Source organism: Podarcis melisellensis, assembly GCF_964234715.1.
Source record: "Podarcis melisellensis genome assembly, chromosome: 13".
Taxonomy (NCBI): domain Eukaryota; kingdom Metazoa; phylum Chordata; class Lepidosauria; order Squamata; family Lacertidae; genus Podarcis; species Podarcis melisellensis.
In genome coordinates, this window is record NC_138545.1 from 13,689,435 (window position 1) to 13,702,157 (window position 12,723).

Genomic DNA, 12,723 nt, shown 5'->3' on the forward strand with positions numbered 1-12,723 from the left:
TTATTTTGAGACATGGATGACTGTTTTCAATGTCCAGAAGATCAGTACTCAAACATTGGCCAGGATATATGTCTTCCAAAAGATATTAGCTTCCTGTCTTATGATGAACCTCTGGGAATCAGTTTGGTCACTTTTGCTCTTTTATTGACCCTCACTACAACTTTGGTGCTTAGGAACTTCATCAAGCACAGAGAGACTCCCATAGTTAAAGCCAACAATCAGACCCTCACCTACGTTCTCCTCATAGCCCTCATTCTCTCCTTCCTTTGTCCTTTGCTATTCATTGGCCAGCCCACAAAAATAACCTGTCTCCTTCGACAAACTGCTTTTGCAGTGATCTTCTCAGTAGCAGTGTCTTGCATCTTAGCAAAAACAAGTATAGTGGTTCTAGCTTTCATGGCTACCAAGCCAGGCTCCAGAATGAGGAGATGGGTGAGGGGAAATCTGGCCATCTCCATTGTTCTTTTCAGTTTCCTCATTCAAATGATGATTTGTAGTGCCTGGCTGATAGTTGCTCCCCCACTCCCTGATTTAGACAAGCACTCGGTGACTAAAGAAATTGTACTGGAATGTAATGAAGGATCAGTCACCATGTTCTACTGTGTCCTAGGCTTCATGGGAATGCTGGCCCTTGTCAGTTTCACTGTGGCTTTCCTAGCTAGGAAGTTACCAGACAGTTTTAATGAAGCCAAGTTTATCACTTTCAGCATGTTGGTCTTTTGCAGTGTGTGGCTGTCCTTTGTTCCTACCTACCTGAGTACCAAGGGAAAGTACATGGTGGCTGTGGAGATCTTTTCTATTTTGGCCTCTAGTTTTGGATTACTGGGCTGCATCTTCTTCCCCAAATGTTATATTGTTTTGGTGAGGCCCTAGTTAAACAGCAGGGGAAAGCTTATTATAAGAAAGAATTAAAGCATGAACAAGTCTATTTCACAAAACTGTTCCCCAAAGCCAACAGAGGAGCCCATGTAGCTGTTCTCCCTGGACTTTCCCCTGACAAAGTACTCTGATTAAGGGAAGCAGTGGTTCATGTATCCTAGACTCATAGAGCTGGAAGGGACCCTAATTCCAAGATGCTGACTACACATTTTAAAAACTCCATGGGTTACAAGGTCTTCTTTAATGAGGTTCTAACTTCTAACTTCATCATTACACCACTGATCCCTTATTAACTAATGAAAGGGAAATTAAAATTACATTTCTGAATATGTGACAAAAACATTTTTTTCAGCAATTCCAGCGGTATTCCTTAGCATTGAATGATTAACTACATATGATGATTAACAGGGCTATAATTTGAGCTTCTGTTTCTCAAAAACCCCTGTGGACTTACAGGTACAGTAGCCACTGGCAAACCTAATGCAACGTATACTAAAATTAATTAGAATTAAACAGACTTGTGATCCACAAGTCACATTTTAGATACTCCCAGATTGTGTCTTCTCAAGAAAATAAACTACCACTTAAATGAGACAATATTTCTCTTGGAGAAGATAAAACTTTTTTTCTGCGTAGAACAAACAGTTGCCTTTGTATTGAGAATGGCGGTTTTAGTGGTCTTGCTGCTGGAACTGTTTTCTTACAAAGTATGTCAGGCTCACCTAGCAAAATGCAGACTCCAAGGTCCACACCGTCCACTTCACACGTATCATCAGCCAGGAGAGTTCCTCATTGGTGGCATTGTTTACCATGGTGGCATCATGTCTTCTCCAGCAACATTCACTGAGGAACCCCCACCAGCACTGCCTGAAAAGCTTGTGTAAGAACTAAGCCACTCATTTATTACAGCACAGGAATGATCAAACCTAGAGTTGCAGTCTCAGAATAATGACTGAGGCTGCAAACCTCTACCCATTGACCTAGGGATAAGCACTTTTGATTTCAGTGGGACATATACTGATGTAAAAATACCTAGGAATGTCTTCTGAATTAAGAGAATAGTCTAGAAGCTCCCATTTCTCGATAGGGAAATGGATACAACTGTATTGAAATGTATATATATTTGTATGTCTGGGATATCCCTTTTGAACAGCCTTGGTTTTGATAGACTTGGTTTGAACACACGTGTTAGTAAGAATGAATTTAAAAAAGCAGCAACACCTGTACTGAACCTGAATGCTCATATCGTTTCATTTTCTGACTCAGGCTAAAGTTTGTTTCACGTTGAAGGTATATATTATGAAGAATAGAATTCTGTGAATTACAACCACCGTCACTTCCTCATGAATAAGAAAGGAGAGAGCTCAGAAACTTTGTAAATGTCAGGGAAAGTCCTAGATGTGTCAGAGAAAGAGCTCAGGAGTTCCACGTTTCCTATGGGCACCACATTAGCAACCCCTGGTCTAGATATCATTGGCCTTAAGATTGGAGAACTGGGACAAAATGAGCAAAATGAATTTCAATAGGGACAAATGTCAGTTTCTGCACTTTGGCAGGAAATACCAGCTGCACAAATCTAAAATGGGGAACACCTGGCATGCCAGTATAACATGTGAAAAGGATCAAAGATAACATGTGAAAAGGATCAAGGAGTATGCATCAACAGAAGTATAGCGCCCCAATCAAAAGAAATCATAGAGCAGCTCTCTTTTGCCTTGCTCAGACCTCACCTGGCGGATTGTGTTCAGTTGTGATAGCCATTTTCAAGTATCTCAAGGGCTGTCACCAAGAAGATAGAGCAAGCTTGTTTTCTCTTGCTCCAGAGGGTAGAACCCAACCCAATGTATTCAAGTTGCAAGAAAAGAGATTCTGTGCAAACATCAAGAAAAACTAGCTTGTTATAAGAACTGTTCAGCAATACACTGGACTGGGAGTTAACTCCACTGAACTTGATATGATTAACTTGATATGATTAACTACTGTGTTGATATGTAAAAGGATATATCAGTTCCTTATGATATCTGTTTGCAACTCTCATTCTAGGGTGGTGCCTAAGGTTTACCAGCACATCGTGTCCTTGGCATTTGCAGTCAAGGAGATCAACAAAGACCCTCACATCCTACCCAATATCACCTTGGGCTTTCACTTATATGACAGCTATTCCAATGCAAGGAGCACATATCTTGCCACACTGGTACTTTTATCCATGGAAGAGAAATTTGTTCCTAATTATATATATGATGTTGAAAATAATCTGGCAGGGGTCATTGGGGGACTTGATTCTGAAATCTCCTTTTATGTGGCAACAGTTTTGGATATCTATAAGATTCCACAGGTAGGACACCTATGTACAATACCTCTATCAGCTTACATAAAGAAAGAGGCTGAATTCACAGCAACATTTCAGGGTGAGGAGAAAATGGGGAGCAGAACCATGTACACCACCTTCAGATCATTGAAAAATAAAGGAGATACAGAGTTAAAATAAAATAACCTAAATAAGAATGGCTGCAATACCAGAAAAAAATATGCCACACCCCCAATCTCTAACACAAACCTCAAGGACATCCCAAAGACCAATGATGGGAGAATGGGTTTCTTCATCACCAGCCATAACACCATATGTTAATGTTTAGGGGGAAAGGGCTTTCAAATTAAACATACTCTGGAGGTATGAAAATTGCAGATATAATCCAGTTATATAATAGTACTGAGCAGCTGGCTCCAATGTGAAATAAATGTTCATATGATGTCTAAGAAGTTTAAAAAGAGGAGGCAGAAATGGCAGTTCTGCTTTGTGCTGGGATATGTGCTTGTGAAGATGACAGAAGCTGCACAAAAGAAATGTTGCAATTCTGACCCAAGTTGCAATTCTGACGTGGCTGCAGTAAATAATATCTAAAGGAGTGCTAGGCAATCCTCTCTTTAGGGCATGGTGTGTCCCTTCAATCAGTCTTATCCTTCGTAAAGCATGAATAAGCTTTATTTTTTAATGAAATAGGAACATTGTTCCTCTCTGCTCAACAGAACAAATGCTTAACAAGCAGGAATTGGAGAAGATTCCAATTTTCACCCAATCTGCACCTGTGTCATTTGTATGAATGAGAGAGGGCATGCAACCCCTGGTGAGTGACAAAGGGCATGTCTGACTAACAGGATTCACCACAAAATGTATATTAATAGTTTGAAAGAACAATGCAAATATTACAGTGTCTCATCTCTTCCTCCATTCCCTCTTTAGCTCATTTATGGCTCTGCTCCAGTGATGAATGATAAAAGTCCAGGTCTTCCCTTCTACCAGATGGCAGCTTCGGAAGCCCTTCAGTATGAGGGAATTCTCTCTTTGCTTCTGCATTTCAGGTGGATGTGGATTGGAGTCATTGCAACAGACAATGACAATGGAGAAAGATTTGTGCAAACCATTTCCCCAATGTTTACCAAGAGTGGTGTCTGTTTTGCATTCATAGGAAGGATCCCCAATTTTAGTTTTATTTCTGAAGTTGATGACATGCTACGTCAGGGGGCAATAATAAGCCAGAAAATTTTTAGTAGCAAAGCTAACGTAGTGGTTGCCTCTGGAGAATCTTATTCCATGGCAACTTTTAGATGGCTTCCATACATTTCAGAACATGATGACATAAAAAATAATGTAAAAAGTAAAGTATGGATAATAACAGCCCAGGTTGAGTTCGCTTCATTTGTCTTTCAAAGGTACTGGGATTCAGGAATATTCAATGGTGCTATAGCCTTTGAAATTCATTTTAGAAACCCACCAGGATTTCATCAGTATGTTCTGCACAGAAACCCTTCCAGCACAGATGGGGATGGTTTTATTAGGGACTTCTGGCAACAGACCTTTGAATGTGTATTCCCAGATATCACTTCAGACAAGGTGGAGGAGAATATTTGCACTGGAGAAGAGAAGCTGGAGAGCCTTCCTGGATCCCTTTTTGAAATGAGCATGACAGGCCACAGCTACAGCATCCACAGTGCTGTCTATGCCATGGCCCATGCTTTACATGCCATGGCCACATCCAGACTCAGGCACAGAGGAATGGTGTACAGAGGGAGAGGGAAGAATCCAAATCCACAGTTTTGGCAGGTAAAGGCTGAACATCCTCAACTGGCAAAACACAACATTTATAATTCTGCAGACAGAGTTGGTGATATTGTGCAGCTTGCAATTGGCAGTAGACCCTATAGGGAAGTGAAATGATGGTTGTGTCCTTCTTTGAGCAGGTACTGCCCTGTGTTTGAGCATAAAGCATTTGTATGAGAGAAGCTTTGCAGCTTAATGAGATCCCATGCCACTGATAGATAGGAAGCTGTGGTAACAGTTGAGAGAGATTTTCAGCATCCCCTCTATCCCATATTAAACAAATCCTTCATTAGAGCTGGTGGTAGCACACCACTGCAGTGTCTTATGTGATGTTCAGGGAGAGGGATGGAGGGAGAGTGGGGGAACCTCACTACCTGCACCTATTTAACTTGTGGACACTCTGAGAAGGATTGTAAGGAAGACTGAGAGAGATGCCTGTGTGTGAAAGAAAATTGGTTGACTCTCTCCATGCTTGGACCTGAATCCACTGACAGTTGACTGAATCACCCCCACCATTTCCTGTAGGTTCTTCCAACAGGAAAAAAAATATTCTCCGCCCTGCAGTAGACTGCAGTCTTTTCCAAACAATTGCCTTTTCTGCTTTCAATCTAGCTCCATCACTTTCTGAGAAGTAAATCGTTTAACAATACTGCAGGAGATGTGGTCTTCATCAACCAGAATGGAGAGGCAGCATCTAGCTTGGACATTGTCAACTGGATCATATTTGCCAACCAAAGTTTGCACAGAATGAGAGTTGGGAGGATAGATCCACAGGCTCCTCCAGACCAATCATTACTCCTTGATGAAGATGCCATCACATGGCACAGCTGGTTTAACCAGGTAGAGTTGCATTGTTTGCTAATTCATTTTTAAAAAAAAGATTTTTATTAAGTTTTTCAAAAATTATACAAAAACAAAACAAGACAATAATAAAAAACAAACAGAGAAAAACAAGACAAAAAAGAAAAAAACAAGTATAATTTCATTCCCTTTTTTTTCTTATACCTTACTTTCCCGACTTCCCCATACCTCTCCTCTCTGTATTCTGTATTCCAATTTCTATTTTATTAATTCAGCAAATCTTTCCCTTGATTTCGTTTAGTTTTTAACCCTTCTTTTCTTACTACTTATCCAATCCGGCTGGAAACCACATATTTTCTAAACCAACGTCATTCTAGCATTCGTTAATTTTGCAATATTTCTTGAGATAGTCCTTAAATTTCTTCCAATCTTCTTCCGCTGTCTCTCTCCCCTGGTCTCGGATTCTGCCAGTCGTTTCTGCCAGGCCCATGTAGTCTATCCCCTTCATCTGCCATTCTTCCAAGGTGGGTAGGTCTTGTGTCTTCCAATACTTTGCGATGAGTATTCTTGCTGCTGTTGTAGCATACATAAAGAATGTTCTATCCTTCTTTAGCACCGTTTGGCCGACAATACCCAAGAGAAAGGCCTCTGGTTTCTTCAGAAAGGTATATTTAAATACCTTTTTCAATTCATTATATATCATTTCCCAGAACGCCTTAATCCTAGGGCACGTCCACCAAAGGTGAAAAAAGTACCTTCATTTTCTTTACATTTCCAACATTTATTATCAGGCAAGTGGCAAATTTTTGCAAGCTAGACTGGGGTCATGTACCACCTGTAAATCATTTTCATAATTTTTTCTCTTAGGGCATTACATGCCGTAAATTTCATACCAGTGGTCCACAACTTTTCCTACCATGGAATATGCAGGATGAAACAGTGAAATCAGCTATGATTAAGTGGGCACAAGACATTGGTCATAATATTATGTTTGCTGGCATTGTTTGCTAATTCAAAAGAGAGTCAGTTTTGAATAAGCAATCATTATCCACCAGCATGTTTTCTCACTCTTTTCTGAGCTGCTGTTGAGGAGTGGTGTATGACCAAAGCATACAGGTACCAGATTAAGAGCCGAAAGCTTACTGCTAGAAGCCACACAAGGAATAAAGGCAAATATTTTATTAAGGGGTTACAAAACAGAAGAACCATTTTACTACAAAATACAGTTAAGCAAGTCTAACAGTGTGAACAGACTTTAGGAGGAGCCTAGTTCAGATGAAAATAAGAAAAGCTAGGTTTTCTCATCCTAATCCCAACCATTCACAGACCCCACTACAAGCTACATTCAAGTAAATGTGGTTTTTGCATCACACAATTCATCATCTGAATGTGGGTCATTAGGTCCAGGTCAAATTTTTCTATGAAAAGGCCTGGAGACAGGAGGGAAGGTTTTCTATCAGTCAAATAGAGCCTCTGGGTTCATTTCCTCATCACAAGAGGGTATACATGCTCAGAGACCATGAAGCTATCATCTTCACTATCATTTTCACCTTCAAGCAACCTTACATCAAAAAGTGCACACAAGTGGTAAATTGGACTCATTAAATGGATTATCCCCCCCCCCACTGCAGGACTTCAACCAGAATCCTAAGTATAAAAGTAAAACTACTGTAAAATAAACCAAAGAAATTAGGATTGCTTTACACTTATTAAATACTGATTTCTGACTGAGTGAAAAGTGATGTATGAATTTATAAACCCCAGGACATTGTCTTTCCTGCTAAAAAATTGGGGAAAGTATGCATAATAATACCAGAGGAAGAAACTGAGAATAGACAGCAGCAGGTGCAGGAGAACCCTCATCTTCTCAGGGTGCCAGTGAAAGAGGTGGAAGGAGGAGAAGTGGTGGAGAATGAGAGAGTGAGGGAGCGACATGAGAGCAAAAGTTGTGAAGAGCAAGAAGACAGAGCATTATCTCAAAATATGTATTCAAAAGCATATGTTTTTCTTAACATGCTCAGAATTGTGTTGCAGCATGCCAAGGAGTGCCTTAGGGCTTTGATAGCTTCCTTCCAATTCATGTATTTGCCCAGAATATTTTTGTATTGGAATTCATGAAGATTGTGTTCCTCAAAAATTAAAAACAACACCAACTATAATACCACCCTCAATCTTAGTGTGGTTTTCCAGCCACTCTGGGTAGCATTTTCGGAACTCTTCTCCAGGCAGCATCTGATGGGTCCAAGAATAGATGTACTCACCGGCACCAAAATCAGTTCTAGAGCTGTCTACCAAGTGGACAAGATACTCAAAAGTAACAATTATAACAAAATTAACAGGGAAACTAGAATAACTTCAAAGTGTACCTTAATGGACAAAGCAATCTTTGCAGAACAGATGGGGCACTGCACACCCTAGAGCAATATAGAGGGAATATAACATAATTTCAAACATTACTAATAATAATAAGAAAAGAAGCAATGGCTCTTCGTGTAGCCATTACACATTACTGAAAGGCTGTGTCAGTTTAGTAACATAGAGAAAGGCCCAAGAACATAAAGGGTTCCAAACTCATTAGTCTCTTGATGAACCTTCTGCTGTTTCATTTATGGATTAGATTCAGCCTCTTTCTGTCTGTACTGAGAGATGTCTTCCAGGATCCAGCAAGAAAGTGAAGGAGGGACAGCCACCTTGCTGCTACGATTGCATCCCATGTGCTGAGGGGAAGATTGCAAACCAGGATGGTAAGAGAAATAAATAGTTAAATAGATCCAGACTCAGTACTAAGCACTGAAAGGTGCTGTAAGGATGGATGGCTTAATTTTCAAAAGAGGAGATGATCTACTGTGTGTGAGATCCTGCATCTTTGTGATCATTGCCCTTCAGATAGTCTAAATATGCTAATCAAATGAGAATGACAATGCAGTGAACATAGTTGGATGATATGTGGTTCAAATCAAATCTAGAAGGGGCTTTTCATTACTTTTGACTTACACAGGCTAGTGTAATGATACATTCTAAAATCATGAGGAGGAATGGCCCTGGCTCTGCAATTTACAGACCAATATCTATGAACCAATTAAAAGCAACAATACCAGACTACAAAGCATCAGGCAGTATTAAATGTGTTTTAATTTGAGCAGAGCTCTTTTCTTCTCAGACAGAAAGTCCACATTTCAGGAAGCTGATGTGATATGAACTAAAGGTCATTTCCTTATTTTTTTTTCAGATATGAATGACTGTCATAAATGCCCAGACAAAGAATATCCAAGCAAGAACCGTGATGGGTGTCTACCCAAGGATATCAGCTTCTTGTCTTATGAAGAACCTTTGGGTATCAGTTTAGCCTGCTTCTCTCTTTCCCTTTCCTTGATCACAGCTCTGGTACTAGGTACATTTATAAAACACCACGACACACCCATTGTCATTGCAAACAACCGAAACCTCACCTATGCTCTCCTCATCTCTCTCCTGCTCTGCTTCCTTTGTGCATTGCTTTTCATTGGCCGACCTGAGAAGGTCACGTGTCTCCTCCGGCAACCAGCTTTTGGTATCATCTTCTCAACCGCTGTCTCTTGTGTCCTGGCAAAAACCTTCATGGTGGTTTTGGCCTTCATGGCTACAAAACCAGAATCCAGGATGAGGAAATGGGTGGGGAAAGGACTTGGCCACTCCATTCTTCTTTCCTGCTCCATAGTCCAAGCAGGGATATGTACTGTGTGGCTGACAACCTCTCCCCCATACCCAGATGTGGACATGTACTCAATGACAGAAGAAATTATACTAGAATGCAATGAAGGATCTGTGACAATGTTTTACTGTGTCCTCATCTACATGAGCTGCCTGGCAACTGTTAGTTTTGTTGTGGCTTTCCTTGCCAGGAAGTTACCAGACAGTTTCAACGAAACCAAGTTTATCACATTTAGCATGTTGGTCTTCTGCAGTGTTTGGCTGTCTTTTATTCCTTCCTACCTGAGCACCAAGGGAAAATATATGGTGGCTGTGGAGATCTTCTCCATCTTAGCCTCCGGTGGTGGGTTGCTGGGCTGCATCTTTTCCCCCAAATGTTACATAATCATTCTGAGGCCTGAGCTGAACAATAGGGAACAGCTAATAAGGAAGAGAAAGTAAACAAATAATAACCTGTACTTTGCTGTATCTTGTGCTTTTTTCTTTGTGTCCAGTTGAATATTTGCAAACACTTGTTCAGCAGCTGCCTTACATAGTTTTTCCTAGATGTTTTTTTCCAGATTTTCCTTGTGGTGATTGATGTTAGGCAATCATAGATATTGACTATTGAATTCACTATGGAAAATGAGTGAACAGCGGATTAACCCCTGATGCTCTGAAAAAGCAATTTTCTGAGTTGGGGAACCAGGAAGCTGTCAGCTCCCGGGAATCCTGACAAAGTTAAGAGACTTATGAGTAGAAGAACCATCATCCTGCCTCATTTTGGGATATATTGAATAATGTTCAAAAAGTCACATTGTCTCCTGATTTTGAAGTGGATGTTAGAATGCTGAAGACAAATGTACAGAATTCAAGGGACACTGTCATAATGTCTATTTTGTCTCTTCCTTTCTTAATGTTGGTGAAGGATTCCAGTTATAGGGAAGTTCACCACATAAATATGATGTACACTCAATAATTCATATTATTTCCATATGACAGTATCAACCCATTCCTTCACTGCAGAGAAATAATTATGAAATTAAAGCTCCACAACCTATGTATAAAAACTACTTTATCACTTACTAACAGATATATCCCATTTCCATATGTAATGATCACTGCAGTTCAGGTTATAGCTCCCGTTGCTCTGTCCCAGCTTCTGCCAACCTAGCAGTTAAAAGCATTCCAGTGCAAGTAGATAAATGCCTACCACTGTGGCTGGAAGTTTTGGATTACTGGGCTGCATTTCCCCCCAAAAATGTTATATTATTTCGCTGAGGCCAGAGTTAAGCAGCAGGGGACAGCTTATCATAAGAAAGAATTAAAGCATGAACAAGTCTATTTGACATAACTGTTCTCCAAATCCAATAGAGCATCCCATGTAGCTCTTCTCCCTGGACTTTCCCCTGACAAAGTACTCTGATACCAACAAGGAACACAGACAGCTCAGTGTAGCATGAACCATAGCAGAGCCATCCTTCCAAGTTCATTCGTCTCTGAATTTGATGTTCTTTCCCCCTCATACTAAAGTTTAAAAAGGAACACTTCTGTACAAATATTTTAAATTATGAATTAAAAGCTAAGGGTTGCATTTCAGACTACTAAAGATATTGTTGTAAAATTCATCATATTTTACAAGTGATTTAAAAACCATGGAAGCATAGTTCCAAGTAACTACTATGTGTAGGGTTGCAGTCACGCCACATGGCTGGTATGAATCCAGGTCTGCTCATCCTGACTACACCATACTACATTTTGGGATCTCCATTGGTTCCAAGGTCTTCTGTGATGAACTTCTAACTTCTAACTTTACCAATACACCACTGGCCCCTTATTATCTAATGAAAGGAAATTAAAAATAACAGTCCTGAATATGTGACAAACACATTTCCTTCAGCAGTTCCACAGGGAATCCCTAGCTCTGAATACCTACTTTCCTCCTTGGTTATTAACAGAGCTATAATTAAACCTGCTGCTCCTCAAAAAAAAATCACTCTGGATTTTCACTGGCAACTAGCAGCATAACACAAAGGATACAGCAACTTAACCAGAATTACTTAAATGGTGTCTGGGATACACCCGGATAGCATCCTCTTAGGAAATTTAACTACCATTCAAATGAAGAAGCTGATTATACTATTGCCAGAGAAATCATGGTTTCTGTGTAGAAGAAACAGTTGCCCTTGCATAGATGGTGGTTTTAGTGGTCTTGCTGCTGAAACTGATTTCTTACAATGCGTGTCAGGCTCACATAGGAAAATGCAGGCTTCAAAGTCCACACCGTCCACGTCAAATGTACCATCAGCCAGGAGAGTTCCTCATTGGTGGCATTGTTTTCCATGGTGGCTTCCTCTCCTCTGAAGCAACATTGACTGAGGAACCCCCACCAGCACTGCCTGAAGAGCTTGTGTAAGAACTAAGCCACTCATTCATTACAGCAGAGGAATGATCAAACCTAGAGTTGCAGCCTCAGCATAATGGCTGAGGCTGCAAACTTCTACCCATTGACCTAGGGATAAGCACTTTTTATTTCAGTGGGACATATGCCGATGTAAAAATACGTCAGAATGTCTTCTGAGTTAAGAGAATACTCTCTAAGTTCCCATTTCTCAATAGGAAAATGAATATAATTGTATCGAAATGTATATATATTTATTAGCCCTTTTGAACAACCGATTTTGATAGACTTTATCTGAGCAGGAGTGTTAGTGAGAATGAATTAAAAAAAAACTTTACAGAAGCTGAATGCTCTTATTGTTTCATTTCCTGATCTTAGGCTAAAGTTTGTTTCACAATGACGGCATATACAGTAGTACCTCGGGTTAAGTACTTAATTCGTTCTGGAGTTCCATTCTTAACCTGAAACTGTTCTTAACCTGAAGCACCACTTTAGCTAATGGGGCCTCCTGCTGCCGCCGTGCCGCCGGAGCACGATTACTGTTCTCATCCTGAAGCAAAAATCTTAACCCGAGGTACTATTTTTGGGTTAGCGGAGTCTGTGACCTGAAGCGTATGTTTCCTGAAGCTTATGTTACCTGAGGTACCACTGTAATATGAAGTAGAGAATTGTGTGAATTACAACCACCATCTCTGCGTCATGAATAAGGAAGGGGTCATTGCAAGATAGAGCTCAGACACTTTGTAAATGTTAGGAAAAGACTTCAGATGTTTCAGGGAAAGACCCCAGGGGTTCCAATGTTCCTATGGGCACCACATTAGCAATCCCCTGGTCTAGATACCATTGGCCTTAACAGACCTTTACTGGGACAAAA

At 40.3% G+C, this 12,723-nt stretch overlaps 1 protein-coding gene and 1 long non-coding RNA gene across 2 annotated transcripts; one reads left to right on the forward strand and one right to left on the reverse strand.

Moving 5' to 3' along the window:
• The first annotated feature begins 3,603 nt into the window (after positions 1 to 3,603).
• Positions 3,604 to 10,011, forward strand: LOC309354498 (vomeronasal type-2 receptor 26-like). Its single transcript, XM_081884668.1, has 4 exons — positions 3,604 to 4,981; positions 5,591 to 5,818; positions 8,397 to 8,523; positions 9,009 to 10,011. The coding sequence occupies exons 1-4, from the start codon at positions 4,145 to 4,147 to the stop codon at positions 9,908 to 9,910; spliced, it is 2,094 nt and encodes a 697-aa protein (XP_081740794.1). The 5' UTR covers positions 3,604 to 4,144; the 3' UTR covers positions 9,911 to 10,011.
• LOC309354537 lies at positions 8,130 to 9,264 on the reverse strand. Its single transcript, XR_014162348.1, has 2 exons — positions 9,229 to 9,264; positions 8,130 to 8,496 (listed from the first exon to the last, which is right to left on the reverse strand). It is a non-coding gene; the product is annotated as an uncharacterized lncRNA (long non-coding RNA).
• Positions 10,012 to 12,723: the final 2,712 nt, after the last annotated feature.